At 53.9% G+C, this 18,574-nt stretch overlaps 8 protein-coding genes across 8 annotated transcripts in view; 3 read left to right on the top strand and 5 right to left on the bottom strand.

Annotated features, from left to right (window-relative positions):
• On the bottom strand, positions 1 to 2,045 carry DACRYDRAFT_57213 (glycoside hydrolase family 30 protein; the record flags this gene model as incomplete). Its single annotated transcript, XM_040775423.1, has 12 exons — positions 1 to 56; positions 107 to 144; positions 223 to 356; positions 407 to 459; positions 511 to 595; positions 647 to 725; positions 775 to 1,124; positions 1,179 to 1,252; positions 1,302 to 1,586; positions 1,637 to 1,720; positions 1,770 to 1,923; positions 1,974 to 2,045. The coding sequence occupies 12 exons, from the start codon at positions 2,043 to 2,045 to the stop codon at positions 1 to 3; spliced, it is 1,464 nt and encodes a 487-aa protein (XP_040625514.1).
• Positions 2,046 to 2,804: 759 nt separating this feature from the next.
• Positions 2,805 to 4,599, bottom strand: DACRYDRAFT_57167 (bifunctional 6-phosphofructo-2-kinase/fructose-2-6-bisphosphate 2-phosphatase; the record flags this gene model as incomplete). Its single annotated transcript, XM_040775419.1, has 6 exons — positions 2,805 to 3,244; positions 3,297 to 3,795; positions 3,845 to 3,961; positions 4,011 to 4,078; positions 4,131 to 4,494; positions 4,531 to 4,599. 6 exons carry the CDS (start codon positions 4,597 to 4,599, stop codon positions 2,805 to 2,807), a joined length of 1,557 nt encoding a protein of 518 aa, XP_040625515.1.
• Positions 4,600 to 6,827: 2,228 nt separating this feature from the next.
• DACRYDRAFT_96400 (uncharacterized protein) lies at positions 6,828 to 9,686 on the bottom strand. The gene is made up of 4 exons (XM_040777367.1): positions 9,462 to 9,686; positions 9,096 to 9,411; positions 7,554 to 9,040; positions 6,828 to 7,504 (listed from the first exon to the last, which is right to left on the bottom strand). The coding sequence occupies exons 1-4, from the start codon at positions 9,567 to 9,569 to the stop codon at positions 6,929 to 6,931; spliced, it is 2,487 nt and encodes an 828-aa protein (XP_040625516.1). The 5' UTR covers positions 9,570 to 9,686; the 3' UTR covers positions 6,828 to 6,928.
• A 362-nt stretch (positions 9,687 to 10,048) lies between these two features.
• Positions 10,049 to 11,918, bottom strand: DACRYDRAFT_70447 (Phosphodiest-domain-containing protein). Its single transcript, XM_040775921.1, has 6 exons — positions 11,575 to 11,918; positions 11,429 to 11,519; positions 11,306 to 11,377; positions 11,122 to 11,258; positions 10,866 to 11,070; positions 10,049 to 10,817 (listed from the first exon to the last, which is right to left on the bottom strand). Exons 1-6 carry the CDS (start codon positions 11,907 to 11,909, stop codon positions 10,116 to 10,118), a joined length of 1,542 nt encoding a protein of 513 aa, XP_040625517.1. The 5' UTR covers positions 11,910 to 11,918; the 3' UTR covers positions 10,049 to 10,115.
• A 353-nt stretch (positions 11,919 to 12,271) lies between these two features.
• Positions 12,272 to 14,399, bottom strand: DACRYDRAFT_118445 (uncharacterized protein; the record flags this gene model as incomplete). The annotated part of the gene is made up of 8 exons (XM_040770582.1): positions 12,272 to 12,279; positions 12,332 to 12,683; positions 12,729 to 13,362; positions 13,410 to 13,493; positions 13,553 to 13,677; positions 13,726 to 14,156; positions 14,203 to 14,290; positions 14,344 to 14,399. 7 exons carry the CDS (start codon positions 14,397 to 14,399, stop codon positions 12,467 to 12,469), a joined length of 1,635 nt encoding a protein of 544 aa, XP_040625518.1. The 3' UTR covers positions 12,272 to 12,279; positions 12,332 to 12,466.
• Positions 14,326 to 16,183, top strand: DACRYDRAFT_24229 (GroES-like protein). Its single transcript, XM_040773601.1, has 6 exons — positions 14,326 to 14,901; positions 14,971 to 15,233; positions 15,282 to 15,439; positions 15,492 to 15,731; positions 15,780 to 15,902; positions 15,959 to 16,183. The coding sequence occupies exons 1-6, from the start codon at positions 14,684 to 14,686 to the stop codon at positions 16,112 to 16,114; spliced, it is 1,158 nt and encodes a 385-aa protein (XP_040625519.1). The 5' UTR covers positions 14,326 to 14,683; the 3' UTR covers positions 16,115 to 16,183.
• A 238-nt stretch (positions 16,184 to 16,421) lies between these two features.
• Positions 16,422 to 17,661, top strand: DACRYDRAFT_24231 (family A G protein-coupled receptor-like protein). The gene is made up of 2 exons (XM_040773602.1): positions 16,422 to 16,978; positions 17,027 to 17,661. The coding sequence occupies exons 1-2, from the start codon at positions 16,426 to 16,428 to the stop codon at positions 17,467 to 17,469; spliced, it is 996 nt and encodes a 331-aa protein (XP_040625520.1). The 5' UTR covers positions 16,422 to 16,425; the 3' UTR covers positions 17,470 to 17,661.
• A 105-nt stretch (positions 17,662 to 17,766) lies between these two features.
• Positions 17,767 to 18,574, top strand: part of DACRYDRAFT_24232 (uncharacterized protein) — a 1,027-nt gene continuing 219 nt past the window's right edge. Inside the window, exons 1-5 of the mRNA XM_040773603.1 lie at positions 17,767 to 17,865; positions 17,918 to 18,019; positions 18,069 to 18,135; positions 18,179 to 18,270; positions 18,326 to 18,529. Coding sequence (XP_040625521.1) covers positions 17,793 to 17,865; positions 17,918 to 18,019; positions 18,069 to 18,135; positions 18,179 to 18,270; positions 18,326 to 18,529 — 538 coding nt within the window. The 5' untranslated portion in view covers positions 17,767 to 17,792. The remainder of the gene's footprint in view (positions 17,866 to 17,917; positions 18,020 to 18,068; positions 18,136 to 18,178; positions 18,271 to 18,325; positions 18,530 to 18,574) is intronic.

Consider the following 18,574-nt stretch of genomic DNA (forward strand, 5'->3'; position numbering starts at 1 on the left):
CTAGTTCTCTGCGAACCACCAGAGCGTGGTGAGGCCAACCGGGAAGTTGTATGTCGCTGAGCCACAAGTAAGTAATCAGAGTTAGCGACGTAAGTATGAAATTCACCTTGCTGGCCTCGGAACTCGATAGTCGTCTGCACAGAACTGGCAGACCCACCGTTTTCACCATCTTGCCTACGAAGCCCGTCAGCGTCGTGCAGAAACGCACTGAATTACACCCACCAGTTCATGACAACCAATGAATAGCGATTCCAATCAGTTCCAGCCGAGGCAGCACGGCCGGTTTTGTAAGCTCCAACTTGAAGTTTGGTCGCTAGCGGCCCACCTACAGACACGCCGATCCGCTGGCCGAAGGGCTTTACAAAGAGGCATTAGTTCCTGCATGCGACTCTGAAGAGGCTCTTACCCCGCCCGAATCCTTGGGTACGATTGCTCGGGAGCCATGGGCAAGTACATAGTCTGATTTTGTTCATGAATTTTGGCATCATCATTGGAGAGAGGGGGACGCACACTCCTGGTTAAACTGGTAGGAGCCATCGGAGTTGACGGTGACAACAGCACGACAGCCGTCTTGGCAGGAATCTCCCCCGGGCAGCTATTATGTGTTGTCAACAGGCCGATCGTGTGTCAAAGCAAGTGTTTTCACCTTCGGGTTACCGTTTCCGTCCAGCGCAATGTTCCATAATATTACCGAGCGTGCATAGTACGTCAACGCCCCTATGGCCCTGAACAACAATTAACGTGTATAAGAGACCTAGGAGGAAACTCCCTTACAAGTTCTCCGTGTCCCACTTGATGTCTTCCCACCAGTCGCTACCGATCGTGCCTGTGCACTCGGTGAAGTAAAGCTCCTTCCCAGGTTCTGCATCGAAGAACGACATTTGATCAGTAACGCTGCCTTCATAGCAGTGGAATGAGGCTCCGGCGAAGGCTTGGGGTGCATCGTTCACGGCCGTCACTGGATAGAATGCCGCTTGGTCCCAGTTATGCTCATACGAAACAATCTTTGTGCTCCCAAACCCGCCGTTGTCGAGTAAGGAACGTAGTTGGGAGGCAATTGCGGATTCAGTGTCAGGGTCAAGCAGCATGGTAGGCACCGTGGGGTTGCTGTTCTCGGGCTCGTTCTGGTGTGCAGAATGAGATAGAGTTTATGCCGCGTTTCGTGTCGAGGAACGTACCTGTATGGCGATTGCATACACATTAAATCCCTTATTTGCAAATCCTTGGACCGACAAGAACAAGTACTGAGCAACTGTTATCACGTTAGGGCCACAAATTCTACAGCTCCCAAAAATGCTCACAAATATCTGTAAATTGACTATCGAATGTCGATCCGAGCATGGTCCCGTCCTCTGTCATCCATGCTGGGGCCGACCAGGGAGCTACAAAGATCTTAAGCTGTCCCTGGGCCGCGCTTTGTATATCCGCCAGTGTGCTCCAGAGGTAGAAGGGAGCTGCATCGAGACTGAAAGAAGAGAGTGAAGGATCCTGTTGGTCGCAGTAGCTGTACAGGAAGGGACTGAAGTCTGAAGCTCCCAGGGGAACACGGATCACAGAGAGCGCGGCGGTTGCAGCACCATCAGCAGCTAGTATGGGAGTCAGATATAAATAGATAAAAGGAATCAAGCATGCACACGGTTAAATAGGGTGCCCAAGAGGTTCCAGTACGCATCCGAATCCTGGTTCTTGAGGTCGTTCAAGATCTGGGCGGAAGAATCGGCTGGAGGAAGATGATAAGCTTATCCATGCCCACGAAGTAGTTCACCCACTTAAGGCAGCGCCAAATCCATCGATATCTTGGAAAACTGATCCATCATCGACAACGATGTCGGCGTCTCCAGTCGGCCCGGGGGAAACGAAGTTGATGGGCACATCACCGAACTGTCTCTCAAAAAGGACGCTTTGATCATTCGCTGTCTCCCACTAGGAAAATGCTGGTAAGATTAGAAAGAGAGTAGATGAAATTAGCGTACAACATCCCAGATCTGCTGGGCTCCAACGGCGTTGAACAGCGCGAGAGAAATACAGGCAAGGCCAGCGAGCATGATTGACACCCTGTATGTGACGCCTGTCCTGAATAAGGTGACCTATATACCGTACAGACCGTGTCCAAGGTATAGACGCCGAAGCCAGGTACGTGCTTAGTATACACACGGTCCGTGAGCCAAACGGGGACCGGCCTGCAGCGATCACCGAGGGCCAGACGGCGAGAGGGATCGGGGGACCATTTTTACTTTGGGGATCCCACTCCTTGTGCGGTTCGAGAGTGACAGCCTGCCAGTAAACACGCACTAGTGTATTGCGGCATGTTCCATGTCGGAGGCGAATCAACAGAGGAGCTGCGACAGAAAAGCATGGGAGCAGTTACTGAAGATAATACATCTGATCGGGAAATTTCGTGTGATTCCACGTAGCAAATCCATCAGGAAAAGGTGGAGAGCCCCTAATAGAGACGGTTTCGGTTAGAAATTGGCAAAGCGTTCGATCGATGAATGGATGTGACAACGAAGTCGAGGCGATCGGGACCATCTCACGGTTGCGCGGCCACAATTCTATCTGCTCACGTGGTAAAGGCACAGCTCCGATTCTCCCTCTTCACAACCAGCCACAGGGACGGGAAACCACAAAAAACAAATAATTCAAAGGCTCTCGTTAACGGCGCCGGACCGTCCCCTGAACCCTGCCCTGAATGCTAATGGACCCTAAATTACTGATGATCAAACACTTTGGGCTTTCGTTATTATTAGTAACACTTCAATTCTATCCATACAGCAGCCAGCCGCTGAATGCTGGCAGGCACACACTTACGCGACACCCAGCGACTCTTCTAGGGGAGGCGTGGACGTGGTTACCTCGATATTTGGGGCGTACACATAGTCTCCGAGTGTCCTTCCGAGGCGGTCCTCACCTTCATCGCCCGCTACATGAGTAATATCCACTGTACCCGGCTCCGCGACTGGATGATGATGATGATCCTTCTCCCCCTTGAAGTCCTCCAGCGCGTTTTGTCCGTCCTGCGCTTCGCCTTGCATGGGGGACCAAAATTGAAGTGTCTGGCTGCGCACGCCGTACGAGGCGGGAACGACTTCCAGCAAATCACCGCGGTTAATTTCAATTGCAGGCACTTCGTGTGGAGGTAGGCCGATCAGATAGCCAAGGAGGCAGCGGATTACAGAAGAGTGTGTGACAATCAGCAGATCGTCTTGAGACTGTTCGAGCTCGACAAGGACAGGCTCTAGCCGGACTAACAATGCACCTCAGTGATGCGTTCGCAATTGGCAGGTAGCAATACACACCAGACAAGTCGTGGTAGCTCTCTGCTCTCGGGGCCCTGAACGCATATGGATCCTTGATGAACCTCTCGTACTCCTCCGGATACTGCTCCATCGCTTCTTCCGGGCTCAGGCCGTCCCATATGCCTGGGTTGATCTCGCACATCTGACTCTTCTGGAGCACCTTAAATCCGGCTTGTTGGAACGGCCACGCAGAATGATGTGACCTTCGCCTGGTCGATGTCCACACAACAAGCTTGTTCTTCTCCGCTGTTTGATCTTGCTGTCGCCGTTCTTCCACACTTTCGCGTCGTCGCTCAAGGACGAAGTCCATCAGGCGTTCAGCGTACGCCCAACCGGTAGGAGAGAGATCCGCATCTGCTTTATACGAATGCTCGATCAGAGATCCACCGCTGCGCGCAAAGTAAATCGCGCGGTTCTTGGTATGTATGTTCATGAGGAAAAACACCATTCGAGATTGGAGATAGCCTTGGACGCGATTCATGCGGATCATCTCTCCGATCTGATGGGCATTAGAGTCAGTAGTGAATGAGAGCTCAGCATATACTGACGTTGATAATTTGGATCCAGGCCCATTCCTCTTCGTCTATTGTTTGATAATACTGCTCATGCTCTCGTATTCGTGTCCAGTAGTCAGCGACCGCCTTCTCGGGGTCCCAACCTTTGTACTGCCAATGCTCAGATGCGTATCAGAACAGCATGGGAGCATACACCTACATCTGGGGACGAGATCTTTACAGATCGTATGTTTGCTTCTACAATATCTTGATTCGTACAGACAGACTCTGTTCACAAATGAGTTGATGATGTGAGGATGAACAGGTTGATGAGGCGCACCTAAGAAGATAACATGGACGCCCTCAGCAGTCCATTCATCTGCAAGCTCCTTCCTCGCTTGTTTTGTCCCGTTATTCGCATCGTAAATGGCGACCTGGCCCCTTTGTTTTGGGCCAAAGAATGCTCGTATCATATCCTCACATCCGCCTTTGATGCTCGCGCGCAGCTTCTTCGTCTCTTCGCTCCATTCGTTCGTCTGGAAGTAGTCTTTCGGAAGAGCTTTCGCACCACCAATATGCTTCCTCCGATAGTCGCCTAGGGAAAAAACTTGGGTTTTGACCCCAAGCCAGCGCAGATACCGCTCTAAGGCTCGGGAGACATGCGTTTTCCCCCTGGCGGGGAGGCCGACGGTGACAATGAGGATCTTGCCTGTAAAGACAACTCAGTATCGGTATAGAACATAAGTGAATATCAGCATGCCTGCATGCCACAGTCGGCCTGATGCTGTTTGATAGATAGGGGCCGCCATTGTAGCTTGAAGTCGTCGCGCAGGAAGATGTCGAGTGACGATCACCGCTGCACCTTTGGCGGAATAAGAATAGACCCTGAGCTTTAGGTAAGCGCCAAGGAATTTTTTGGCGCACTTCACCGACCTCGAGGTCATCATCATTGTTGCTGTCAACTAGAGTATCACTATGTTGCGCCGTCATTGGCTCACAAAGAATATTCCGGAGAGACCCGATCAAGCTCTAGGTTCCTTCGGAACAACCTTCAACGGGAAACTGCCCGCCTCGCTTTCGTAGCAATGAAATCTGCGTGGGCTGCACGGATCCCATATCTGGAACATCGAATGCGAAGGCTTGGTTGCCCGCACGGAAACAATTGAGAGTGGGGACTCCGTCTACGCAAATATCAAAGGGGAAAAAAAAAACCTCTGTAAGGTGGGGAACATAGATGACATGGTAAGCTTCAATTTCCTTTGCGGTGGCTGGACAATTGGTCTAGACAGAAATGGCTACAGTTTACGTGATAAGTAGTCCAGGTTCGAAGGCAAACCTACCTTTGAAGGACTTGAAAAAGCAGCCGCAACAAGAACATGCCGACCCGCGACCGGATGCGTCCCATCAGACACAAAAGTGGTGGTCAAATATCGTATACTAAAGAAGAGTATAGGATGTGTTGTATCCGGTAGATGCTAAACAGTCTTTTATTCCGGTTCGCGCTACGAAAAAGGAATGCAAACGCTTGTGCAGCCTGCATGCTCGCCCACTTACATAACAACGACTCGGTGACCATGTCCGTTAACGAGGTTCTGCTTTCCGTCCGGTTACTCCTAGCGGGCACGCCCACTGCGCACACCGTCTGCAAGCCTTGTCGAAGTTTGATTTTGTCGCGTATGGGACTGGGGGAAGCGGAAAGAGCGGTGGTGGAACAGGACGAGTTTTGATCGCAGTCGAATTATTGTTGAGAGCATAGTTGCAGGAGATGATGCAGGATGATAAAGGAATTCCAGTTTAGGCGGCAGCTGCATTGTTCTCCACCCAGACTTCTCTTCATTAGCTTGTCTCGAAGTGAACTTCGCATACCACCCGTTTGCAAGCGTGTGACACAGAATTGGCTTTAGCTCCGGGGAATGTGGGGTTCCCGGAGCATATCAGCACCCCAGCCAGACCAGGTCCCATTTACATTGCACTGCTGCTTGGAGACCTATTCAATCCCGGTGGCTGCGTCGGCTCACGATGAATGGCTACCAAGGGTTGGACGAGTCTTCAAATGGAAGCGCAAATCCCGCCCACTGACAGGGTCGCTCCTCCCCAACAGCGGCTCGCCTCAAAATCGGCTGTTCTACCTCCCTCTCTCAATCGGGTCGGCATAAGGCAAGGTCGTTTCAGCAAACGAAACCATCTGGGAAGCGTCCCGTAGCAGCAATGAAGTACCACGCGAAGATCTTGACCTCGAGTTCGCCCTCTAAGAGTCTCCCACTGAGACTGCAGGCCGCACACCGAAGAGCTTGAGGACCTGAATTGGCGAGAGAGACGCCGAGAGACATGGTAAGCTTGGTATTCTCCGCAGGTACACTGTTGCAGAACATCGACTAGGCAACCGAAAGGCTTCAACACTTGAATTGCCAGAGCAATGTAGTCGGACTGTCACATAAGACAAGCAGATACGCGCACTTCACAGAATGTGAGACCCAATGAAGCCGCAGGTCTGCTTGTATGGAACAGATAGACGCTCTGTAGGAGAACATGGAGCAGCATCAAAGACAGTTTCAGCACGGGAATAACTGGTTGGAGACGACGGACGACCGGCTGAGAAGGGAATGACATAGGAGGAACCGTGCAAGGCACAAGAATCACAGTGTAGAGCAGGAGTAGAGCCATCACGTGCAGTTGAGTTGAGGTCGCCAGATATGTTGCATTAGCTCTTGATCTAGGTGATGTGTCAATCCCCGTCGTTGTTGCTCACGGGACAACGGGCGCCACGTCCCACCTTTGTTGAAGTCTTATCTCCGCGCCGTCGGTGAAATCGGGACGAGTCCCTCATCACCTATTCGGCAAGACTCGGTCCGCATAACAACATCACATCATTGTACTTGTTCCTAACTAACAGAAACTAACAGACCAAGCCATTTTGTCTATGTTTTCAGTGTGCACTTTGATTTGAGGAAAGCGGCGACTACAAAATGTGCACAACGACATTCCATTACGGTTCAACTCGTCAAATTCGTAACACGTCATAGGGAACAACAGAGGGAGTAGAGGTACACCGCCGAAGTTATATACAGAAAAGCATACCATAGAGAGGAGTGTTCGGGATCGCAAGAAAATCAGACGCTGTTCGCACGAGACAAAGAATCATACTTTGTGGGATTTGAGCGTCGCGTTGGGGTTGATGATCGAGAATGCAGGAGAGTGCCAGCCCTCGCCAGCAGCGGCAGCGTCCTTCCTATCAGAAACCTTTTGTATCCAGCCCTTCTCATACCCTACATCAGGTAGGAGCATCGAGTTCCGACTGGTGTCAATCTTGAACTCGCTTTTCCTCTCCTTGACGCTCTGCGCTTCTTCTTTCTTCCGTTGGAAGATCTCTTTCAGCACATCAGTGCGCGAAACGCCATCCTGTGCCTTGGCTTCGTTCATCCGGTCGCGGACGGTGACCAGCTGCCCGTCAACGTATTCCAACCCAGTACGGATCGCGTCCTGGATCGCCTTCTGGATCTGTTTCTTGATGAGGCCTGTGGCAAGCGGGCGTAGGATCTTGTACAAGGTGTCGTGCTTGGAGTCTCGGATGGCAAACTTGAGCGTGTCGATCTTCACGTTGACGTTCTGAACATGGAAGACCGAGGACGAGTCTTTACTGGCGGAAGCGATATGCACAGTGGCTGTTAGACCGGTACCGCCGAGCATGACATCAGCCAGACCGTGATCGGAGAGCTGCAACTCAAGTAAGTAGAGGACAAGGTAGTGTATTGAGGATATTTACCCGGGGGAACCCGCTCTTCTTCTTGAAGCAGAATGCGACATCGCGCATATCTGCCTGCATCTGCCCAAGCGTCAAGATGAGCTCGTGATGATGCACATCAGGGATGGTGGAGTAGGGCGAGAACTTGACATAGTTCTGGGCTTCTACCTCGATGATATTTGGCAAGATGTTTGCACCCTGCAGGGTGAGGTTCTCGATGACTAGATCAACTGTCGGATCTGTGTATTCAACACGCGGAATGGGGATATAACCGACTTGATCGATTATCTGGGGAAGGATGACATGGCGGATATCGTTCCACAGGTGAGGCTTGAAAGCGAGATTGCCCTCGTCGTCGAATAGGATATCCTTGGTGAGGCGACTCCAGTCCTCACCGAAGCGCTTGTTGAGCCTATCTTCGCCAAAGGCAACGAACCAGGCCTCGATCTGGTCGAAGAGGTTGTCCTTGTGGGCCCGATACTTCACATCGAAGAAGCCCTTGCCCTCGTCTAGCAGCGCACGCCCCTCTTCGTTGTACTGAGGCTGGAGGACATATGCGGGTTGCAGGAGGGTACGACGGACGAACGCGTCGAGCTTCTCGAACCATGCACGGAGAGCGGGGTCGTTCTGCGCATCATTGTACAGGTCCTGGGTTGCGTTGATGATCCCATCGAGCGAGGTATTGTTCGCAAAGCGCTCGAGGAGGGTACGGAGCTCCAAAACAGCCTGTTTGAGGGCAGGGTCTTCCGCGACGTGACCGGCGGACCGTACACCCGTCTCTGCGAGGGCCTTGCCGTGCGCGTGGTATGTCTCCAGGAAGTTGAGGAACCAGTTCATCGCTCCCTGATAATCATCGTGTTTTTGACACTCGACGACGACCTTCTTCATGCGCCAGATGAACTGATCGCGCCGCTCTTCAGGGAAGTTTTCCTCAAAGAAGTGCTTCACATTGTCCTTGTGCTCATCGACCCGATCCTTGTGTTCCTGCGGGATCTTGTCCTTCAAGCCCAGAAGCTTGTCTTTCAAGCTCCGCTTAGCAACGCCCGCCTGAGCGCTCGTATCGTCAGCGGTAGTGTTCCCATTCACCTCTCGCTGCACGTCTTGCGCCTCTTGTGTGCCGCGCTCAACCAGTTCGTCCTTCTTTGCCTGGACCTTGTTCGCAGCCTCGGCACCGCTCATCTCCTTCCCGTCCTTATCGCGGACTGTCGCGCCAGCGCCAAAGTCTTCCTTAGGGTGCTGGATGATCGACCTCCCACCAGGGAGATTGACCTGCAGCGCAGGGGTCTCGTTGGGGCCATGGACCTTCCCATTTGCGCCCTGCCACTGATCCGCAGGTGCAGCATCATCTACCTGAGCCATGCGCTCCGCATCGGGACGTGCAGCCTCAGCGATCTTGGCAGCGCCCGTGGCAAACATGTCACGCCCGATGAGGCCGACGTCGTTAAGCAGCTTGCGGAATTCAGAGTTGGTAAGGAATAGGGTGAGGAGAGTGCGAAGGTGTACGAGAGCTACATATATGCGAGTCAATTTACTTCTCCCAACAGTACATTGACAGCGACTCACCTTGCTGACCATCAGCTTTCACTGTTTGCGTATCCACCGGCAGTACGTCGCCCTCGATCTTGCTCCTCCCAGGGTCGACATACGCCGTGTGAAACACAAAGTTCTGAAATAGCTCATCCGCATTCTTCTCCTTGACGATCAACCGAGCGGTCTCGATAATATCACGAGTGTCGGCGATCAGCCTGCGTCCTTCGCCCGAGAGCTGGCTTTCGTCGATCGGAGACTGGGACTCGACGTAGCGCAGGGTCTCGTCAATCTGCTGGTTGTCGGGCATCTTACCGTTCCGGAAGGCCTCTATGATACCGTAGAAGCGCATCTGACGGATATGTTAAGAATCAACGTCGTCATCCGAAGAGGGTAACACACCTTGCGGTCAACATCCATCTGCATCCTCTCGCGCATCACAGGATCCGTGACGGCATTCTTCCCAGGCTGGTCGCTCACGTCCTTCGAAGCAGTCGGCAAGCTTGACATGCTTCTCGTATAGTTGAGTATTAGTTGAGTAGTAGGTTGTAAGTGATTAATCGTAGATGCAGGTCAACTGCAAGGTAGGGAGGGAGGATGGTTCATGCGGGGCTTTTATCACCGCCCAGCGGAGGCATCCTCCTCCGTGCACGGCATGGAGAGCAGGGCCGATCGCTCTAACGGCTAGAGGAAAGTAAGCAAAGGAGGGCGATGAGACTTAGTTAAGAGGGAGAACTGATGTCAATGATGACGTCTGACGCGTCAGGGATCGAAAGGGGGGGTAGCCACAGAGGTCATCGCTCTCCATACCCTCCGTGGCTCTGCTCTAGATCGACGCTTCCGGAATGTAACAAGATCGGGCAAGACCAGCGGACATGCTCCTACTAAAGGGAATATGACGAGGGGACAAGAGAGGCAGAAGGATGCCGAACTACTGCCCACACCACAAGAGAACCGGAGGAAAGGAGTGCACATACTCCCATCGAAGTACAATATGTATTCTAATTAACTTACAAGCGCAATCCCGATCGGTATCGCATAGTCCATGTCTCACCTCTAAGGAAGATAAGTCTCCCAGAACCCTTGCGTGCCGTTATTCGGCACACCATTGATACCCAACAACCGACAAACGAGGTTGTACACCTCCAGGCTGGCAAACCCATCTATGACGGTGGGTTTGTGCATCTGATCCTCATCGTCCCCTTCATGCCGCTTGGCCTTCCTTAGCTTCTCCTTCGCCATGGTAGCGAACGGCCCGTCGGCAACGAAGATCGCGTGCATGTCCGGCTCGTCATTATCGTACCCGTGGTTCCCTTTGGGCGTATAGTCCCCAGCCATGATCACCTCGTGCTCGTGATGGTTCGTGATCGCCCACCCCAGGTGCGGCGCAACGAAGATCGGAGCAATGCGCTCGTTCACATCTGCTCGGAAATGCCATTTCTCGGGCATGGTGTCTGGCGTGAAGACCCCGAAACCGCTGTTGGTACGGAGCGAAGCACTTTCGAGCAGCTCGAGCACATGGGAGGTGTTTACTTCCGATGGGAAACGTAGACCCACGTTTGGCCAGCCGTCTTCGTGCGCGATCCGGGAGACCAGGTCAGGTCCGAGGATGTCGTCGAGGTAGACAAGGCGGATGTTGGAAGTTGATGTCATCCCATGGTCCGAGACGAAGATGACGGAAACGATCTGGTCTAGATTGCGCGCTTTGAGCCCGGCGTGCAGGTCGCGTGCGAACACGTCTACGTCCTTCAACGACGCCTGGGAAATGTAAGCAAGTAGAAATGCGCGGATATTTCACGGACGTGCCGCTACTTCCTCTGAATCGGGTCCACCCAGATGGCCCATCATATCCACATCTGGTGAATACGCGGTGATCAATCTTGGTCTCACATCCAGCGGGTAATCCAGCCAAGTGAATATCTGCTCCAGCTTCTCGTCGATTGTCAAGTTGAGAGAGAACGGGATATAGTACGTCGGTGTCTGTCCAGATCGGTGCACGGGTGGACCAGGCCTCACAAGACATTCAGCATGAATCGTGCATGGTGTGAAGTCCCGAACGCACCACATCAGATTGGCAGTCGTCAGTCCCGCTTTCCCTGCTGTGGCCCAGACCGGCTCGCCAGACCACCAATACGGATCCCACGATCTCTCTGGGTCTGTGTAAACAAACTCCTTCGTTGACACGGGGTCCCAGAAGTCCTGCCATAAAGTCAGCATTCGCTAGCGCATTAGACAGATGTATGCACATTCGCGATGATGCCGTGGGTTTCGGGGTATAAGCCGGTCATGAGAGACCAGTGATTGGGGAATGTAAGTGTCTATTCCCGGCGTTAGTCATTGCATAGTGTAACACAGGGGTGACTACGTACAGGGAATACAGGCTTCATGTACTTAGCACGAAGTCCTTGTCTGCTGATTTCCAGCAGATGCGGCGTGATACCACGATCGACGTAGTCTGCTCTATGATGTCATATGATGAATGGATGATAACAACTGTAGAGATGAGGCAGCGTACCTCAGCCCGTCCAGAGAGACCATGATCACCGTACTCCTAAATTGATGGGTTCCATTGTTTAAGAGCACATCTCCGTTCTCCGACTTCTGCGGACTTTCGACGAGCGTTCCAAGCCTGAACAACCCCGAGACAGCCTTTCCCGCCAACAACCCGAAGAGGATGACACTGATGCATATTCCAGCAGTACGAAAGAGGGAAGCAGTGGAGAGGGATTGCAGGTCCGCTGATTTGGCCTCGGGGCTATACTCTCCTGTAAGCAGACCCTCCGCTTCCTCGTCGTTTCGCTCCTCCTCCTTTTCGTGGTAGCTTGGTGGGTAAGCCGGCAGCTCAGACATTGATGATATGGATGATGGGTGGATGCGCTGCGCCTTGGGGCGGGACATGGTGGGGAGAGAGGAAAGGAGCAAGAGCACAAGGGGAAGCTCAAGGACGGCGAAGGGTTTCACACGTGCATTGTCTAGGATCGTGAATCGGGATGCGGAAGCAACGGTTGATTGTTTTCTCAGAAGCCCATCAAGCACCTACCTCTTCTCTAATGCTATCAACACCTGAAAATAGGACTTGTTTATCCTTGCTCAGAAAAGATGCTCATGCAAGCAGCTCTATCAACAAGTGCTCCAACCCAGGCTCTGATCTTCGAATACGTGAATTCAAGGCTTGAGCATTTATAGAAAACGTCGTCAGATGAGAACGGCGAGACACCGTCTGTGAAACCCATGTCAGTATGCTAAACAACACTCCTTTTGCGACCAGAGACCTTGGAACTCAAGCTACTCGGGTGAGCACTTCATCTGCTGTCCTCGACTGATAAGACAGCATCTTCTTTCACCCTCGAGCATTGTCATTTGGCAGCGTTCTAACCTTGGTCTTCTATAACAACACTCGCTGCGCACTACCAACGCGCAGCCACGCTCATCCCAATATCCCTCATAGCACGCAATATCTCCCTCTCTTCCACATCCGCCACATCGAACTCATTCCCAACGGGGAAGAGTTCTTTCGAGGGGAAACAATGCGTTTCCGCCGCTTCGGGGAGGATTCCTTTGAGCAACAGGTCGCGGACGGCTTGCGTCGTGCAGTTCGAGACGTGTCGGGTTGACGTATGACCGCTGACTTGTTATCAATATCCGCTCCCGGGCATGGAGATGACCTACAAGCCATGGTGCACGATCAACCTGGCACTGTCTCCCATATCGTGCGCCAGCCTTCTCGCGTTCCTCAATGGGGTTGCAGGATCATGCGTCCCCCCGATCAACAGTATGGGGTGGGCGAGTTTCTGGCTGAAGTTCCCCACATACCTCTCCTTCGGCCGACCGAGCCAAGTCCTGCACGGCAGCGTGTACAAACTCCGAAATTCGCCAGAAATAAAGCTCTTCTCTACCATTTCCCGCGTTTGGGACGCCCACTCCTCCAGACTGATCATATTAGCGGGGACGGCGTCGCTACATAGTACCGCTGTTCCCTCTTCGTCATGAGGCGGAAGCCCGTTCTCCCACGCAAGCTCTTGCAACAGCAGGCTCCCGTTCCGCTGGGTGATGAGCGCATCAAGAACCTCCGCAAGGCGGGGCCACTCGGCGTTCGGCCTGTAGAGGGAAGAATATAGGTAGGACAACGCGCCGAACCTGGTGACGATTCCTCTGTGCTCGCCTTGCGTAACAGGAAGAGGGCGGTGCGAGAGGTCCATAAGCAGCCCTTCAACCTCCAGGCGCAGGTCCACAGCCGTCGTTCCTTCGACTTTGACAAGCGGGCAACGAGATGGCCCAACTGAAGCACAGGTGTCGAGGAACGCTGAGCTGCATGAGTACATGTTAGAGCAAGGTGGAGGGAGGAAGCACCTTCGAAAGCGTGCACAGTGTCGTCCAGAGAGGTCTTGCCCCACATGATAGCAGAGCGACCGTCGACCGGGTACTCGCACGCATCTAGCACCACCCGACCGACGTTATCAGGGAACATACCGGTATACGTTGCTCAACCTCACCCCAGTACATGAGCTTCTCCTGCCCCAGCGCCTCCCTCAGCTGGTCAACATCCCTCGCGACAAACGCAGTTGAGACATGCTTGATCGCCTCTCCCGACCTCTCACTACACCCTTTAGCCCACACCCTTCGCACATCAGCCTAGTTCCCATCAATCCGAACGAAGTCCACCTACTCGTACCACGCGTCCACTTCCGCAAGGCTGCTCTTCGCATCACTAGGCAACTTTAAGATGGCCCTGTGGAACACCGCGCGTTCTTCTTCTGTCGCCCAGCACTCGATTTTTGGCTCGCTGTTGTTGATCCCTCGCGGGTCGAACCCGATTATGTCATACCGTCCCTCTACGACTCTCGAGATCTTCGCCCCGGAGTTCCAGACCATTTGCGTCCCCGATCCGCCCGGTCCGCCAGGCTCGATGATGAGCGAGCCCAGGGAGGGGGCCGTAGCTCGGTAGCGGGCTAGGGAGAGGGAGATAGACGGAGAGGAGAGGTTTGTATAGTCTAGAGGGACGATGAGCTGGCTGCAGTCAATGTTAGGACCGCAAGGGGCCCAGCAGATGCGGGTGGTGGGACTACATCGGCTTGTGTTGGAGGGCCATACGCGGGACTGGAGAGTGTATGAGAATAAATAAACGGGGCTGGAGAAGTCGTACAGCGAGATAAAAGGCGTTGAGGCCTAGGAGCAAGATCCACGCGCAGCGCGACGCTTTCCAGGTAGCTTTCCGTTCCCGTAGAGGAATGCTAATCAGCGGTGTGAGTCAGAAACAGTACGTGTTGGTTCTAGGTCTACCAACCCAGGCAGGAAAGGTTCTTTCTCCGAATCTGTGCCGGGGATGTCCAAAGCGCTCATGTAACAAAGGAATAAGGTCAGAAGCGCAAGATCCGGCCAGATGCCAAGGGGAAAGATGTAAATAGAACCTGCAGTCCATCAATTCATTCTCCCACATGGGCCACGGTATGTTATTCCCCCACGCCTCGGCTCTCCTCCTCCGGCGTGTTCAACGGTCAGGCGGCCTCGGACCCTGCCTCCTCCTCCCCCATGCCCTGATGGCGTGTTCGTCGAAATGCTCTTGACCTGCTAGCTCTACCCAGGCTGTCTCCCACCGCTCATCCCAACCTATTGAAGAGCCGACGATGGCAGCCCCCATCAACCCGTTCTACGACCCGGCGACGACGCTCAACTCCTCGCAGTTCCACATCTTTCCCCACGGGCAGTTTCCCCCCAGGGACGGGAAACAGAACCTAGGAGCGTTCACCAACCCCGGGCACGAGCTGCATTTGGTGCAGAAACCCGTGCCGGTACCGGGTAAGGGGCAGGTGGTGGTACATGTCCGCGCTACGGGGATCTGCGGGTGCGTTCCCCATAGAAGAAAGAGGTGTTGTGATCGCTAATTGTCGACGGGATGGTTTGGGTGTCGCAGATCAGACGTGCATTTCTGGAAGCATGGCCGGATAGGCGACATGGTCGTGTGTAACGAGAACGGGCTGGGACACGAGTCCGCCGGCACGGTCTTCTCCGTCGGGGAAGGGGTGACGAAGTGGAAAGTCGGGGATAGGGTGGCCATCGAGGCTGGCGTACCGTGCTCATTGCCCAGCTGTGACTTTTGCCGCACGGGGAGATACAACGCTTGCCCGGATGTGGTGTTCTTCAGTACCCCGCCGTATCATGGGACGCTGACTCGGTGTGCGTCCCCCTGCTCTTATTCCGTGTGATAGACTGAGTCATGGGTAGATCACCTCCACCCCGCTGCATGGCTGCACAGGCTGCCGGACAACGTCTCCTTCGAAGAGGGGGCGCTGCTCGAGCCGCTCACCGTCGCCCTGGCAGGCATCGAGCGGTCTTCTTTACGCCTGGGCGACCCTCTCCTGATCTGCGGCGCGGGACCTATCGTACGTCTCTTCCTTACTAACGGATGATTAGATGATATGCTTACGTGCCCAGGGCCTGGTGACACTTCTCTGCGCTCGGGCGTCAGGCGCGGAACCGATCGTTATCACCGATTTGGCGGCTTCGAGGCTGGAGTTCGCGAAACAGCTTGTGCCGTCTGTGCGGACTATACTCATCAAGAGGGAGGAGACGAGCAAGGATGTGGCTAAGCGTGTGCGTGCGACGCTGGGCATCGAGCCCTCCTTAGCGTTGGAATGTACCGGGGTAGAAAGTAGCGTGCATGCTGCTATCTACGTGCGTCCCTCGCTTCAGACGGGATAATGACTGATTCTGTGAGTCCAGAGCGTTCGGTTTGGAGGGATGGTATTCGTCATCGGTGTGGGGAAGGAGATGCAGAGCATGCCCTTTATGCACCTGAGCGCAAACGAGATCGACCTCAAGTTCCAGTACCGGTACGCCAACCAGGTGTGCCCTCTTCTTCCTTACACTACCCTTATGAGTAGTAGCTAACATGCATCCAGTACCCGAAAGCGATCCGCCTCGTCTCTGGTGGACTGCTGAACCTCAAGCCGCTGGTGACGCATCGATACTCGCTGGAGCACGCCATGGAAGCCTTCGACACTGCGAGCGATATCACCAAGGGGAGTATCAAGGTACAGATCCTTGACGAAGAGTAAACGCCTGGGTTGACATGGGTTGTGGGTTGAATAAATTTGGGTATGGTTAAGGGAAATCAAATTGTTATTCAGTGTCCAAAAGGGGAATGTGTGATGATGACGTCAACAACGCAGTTCAGGGTTCCGCAGTTTCCTTTTGTGATTGATGAGGTCACGTTCGCCATGATCATCCATGGTCTTGGGTGGCTGACCTCTCATTGGTTGAACAGCAAGATCAGGTGATCGCCCGTACCCACCGGAATCGGTATATATCCCCTTCCCACCACTGCTCGTGGCCTCCCTCTCTCCCCTCGACGACGACAACGACGACAATGGAATTCCATCAAGTTGTCAACATCCTCACCTCTGCATCTCTCGCCTCTGCAACGGCCACCATCACAGGCACAGCAACTCTCCCTGAGCCAATCCCTTCCCCTACCCCTAGCCCCCACTTGCCCCCACAGGCAGTGACGTTCCTTACAGTCGGCACTTTCGGACGGGTTGTCAGCTGGATAGCAGTCGCACTCTACACACTCGCACTCCTCTGTTTCCTCTATTCTACCCTTCACCGTCCGACTCACAAGCGTCTCCTGCCTATCCTCCTCACCCTCATCTCTATCGTCTCACTTGCTGCCTATTACTCCTATGCGACTAACCTCGGCTTCGCATTCCAGTTCCTCGGCACGCCGGACAAGCTCATAGCAAGACAAGTGTTCTACGGTCGATTCGTACAGTATGCAGCTACGACCCCGCTGATCCTTGTAACCCTGGGATCGTTTGCGGGCTTGCAGGCGTACAGGATCGTCCTCTTGGCTATAACCGGGTTCGCTCTGGAAGTGTTTGGTGGGATAGGGACAGCAGTGATCCACAGCGGGTTCCATCGAGGTGCGCCCTGTTTCCCCTCCGTTTCACTCACCAACCTGACGCATACAGGCCACCTACACACCCACCACGCAGCCTGGGGCTGGCTCCTCCTCTCTCTGCTCTCCTTCCTCTACCCCCTCCTCACGCTCTTCATCCCCGCACGCACTAGCGTAGCCCAGCGCTCCCCCGCCCTCCTAAGGCCATATACGATCCTCCTGTCGCTCGAACTCCTGTTCTTCGTTCCCTACCCGCTATTCATGCTCCTCGGCTCCTGGTTCAACCTCCTCGGCCCTAAAGCTGAGTTCCTAGCCAACACCCTGCTGGACATTCTCACCAAGCCCGTCTTTGGCTGGGCGCTGCTCTTTGTGCTGTATAGGCATCCGGAGGGGGAGGTGCTGATGACCCCTACTTGGGCGGGAGAGGCGGGGTATGAGCCTGTACCGCAAGCGGTGGAGGGGGAGGAAGTGCAAGTGGCGGTTGCCCCGGCTGCTGCTGTTGAGGCGGCAGCGTGAAAGTAGGATAGGATATATAGTGACGAAAGGAAGGAATGGAATGGGATTCGTGTATGGAGTCTGCAATTTGATGATCTCAGTCTAGGTCGCTCTTATTTCTATTATGGCCTTATCCATTTTAGGTAGTCGGAGATAAGATACGCAGCTTGAAGGCGGAGATACTTTCAAGAACTGATACGAAGCGAATTTCACACAGCATTTTCCAAACTTGCCGTGAAAATCGGAAATTGGAAATCGGGCCAGTCCCAGTCCCAGTCCTCCCGTTCCTCCCCTCGCCATACCTCCTGTAACTCTCACATACCATCAAAACCTACCACCAACCAATGTCCGCCGAACCAAAGCCCGAGGAGCTCCCCACTCCCGTAGTCGCCCCAACCCCACTGCCAAGGATAATCTGTGCGCTCCTCCCTCACTCACATGTTCAGCTACTAGTACTCAAACTACGCAGGGCCCCAACTGCCAGTGCTTGTCTCTACTTGGTTCTTGTCTTTGATTTTAGTCTCCCAACTTGCGGTAAGCGGGAAATGGAGCAGCTGGTCAGGGGGGCTTGGTATGTTCTTTTCCGTGCGGGCGACTTCTTGATGCTCATTCGCATCTAGCCGTGTTAGCGATACTGGTCAACGTCGGGGGGATGTTCCTCTCCCGTCAGATATGCTCTAGGCACCGGTAAGGCCCACCCCGCTCTCAGGCGCATACTGACTTCGGAAAGCGCACAAATCGCATCAGGGAACAAACGCGTGTTCTACCGGGTTCTGTTCCTCACAGGCGCTATCTTTCTGGGAGTAGCCGCCCTTTGGTGGGGTACGTCTCCCTCCCTCCCCTCCCCTTCCTTTCGGGTTCCCACTTACTACAACAGCGGTATACACGACCACCTCCTCCGACCTAGTGTGTTTCCCCCGCCAACCTGCTGCTCGGAATCATGAGCGAGAAACGCGCTCCCAACTCCCCTCAACCTCCCTTCTGACGCATGCCGTCCGCTGGCTCTTAGCGTCCGAAACGGAGGACACGTGCCATCTGCCGGTGCTCACTGCTAGACTTAGTTTTGTCAACTTCTGGATATGTGAGTCTTTCCCCCCCCCCCCCCCCCCCCCCCCCCCCCCCCCCC

This window comes from Dacryopinax primogenitus, assembly GCF_000292625.1.
Source record: "Dacryopinax primogenitus strain DJM-731 SS1 chromosome Unknown DACRYscaffold_18, whole genome shotgun sequence".
In the NCBI taxonomy this organism is placed as follows: domain Eukaryota; kingdom Fungi; phylum Basidiomycota; class Dacrymycetes; order Dacrymycetales; family Dacrymycetaceae; genus Dacryopinax; species Dacryopinax primogenitus.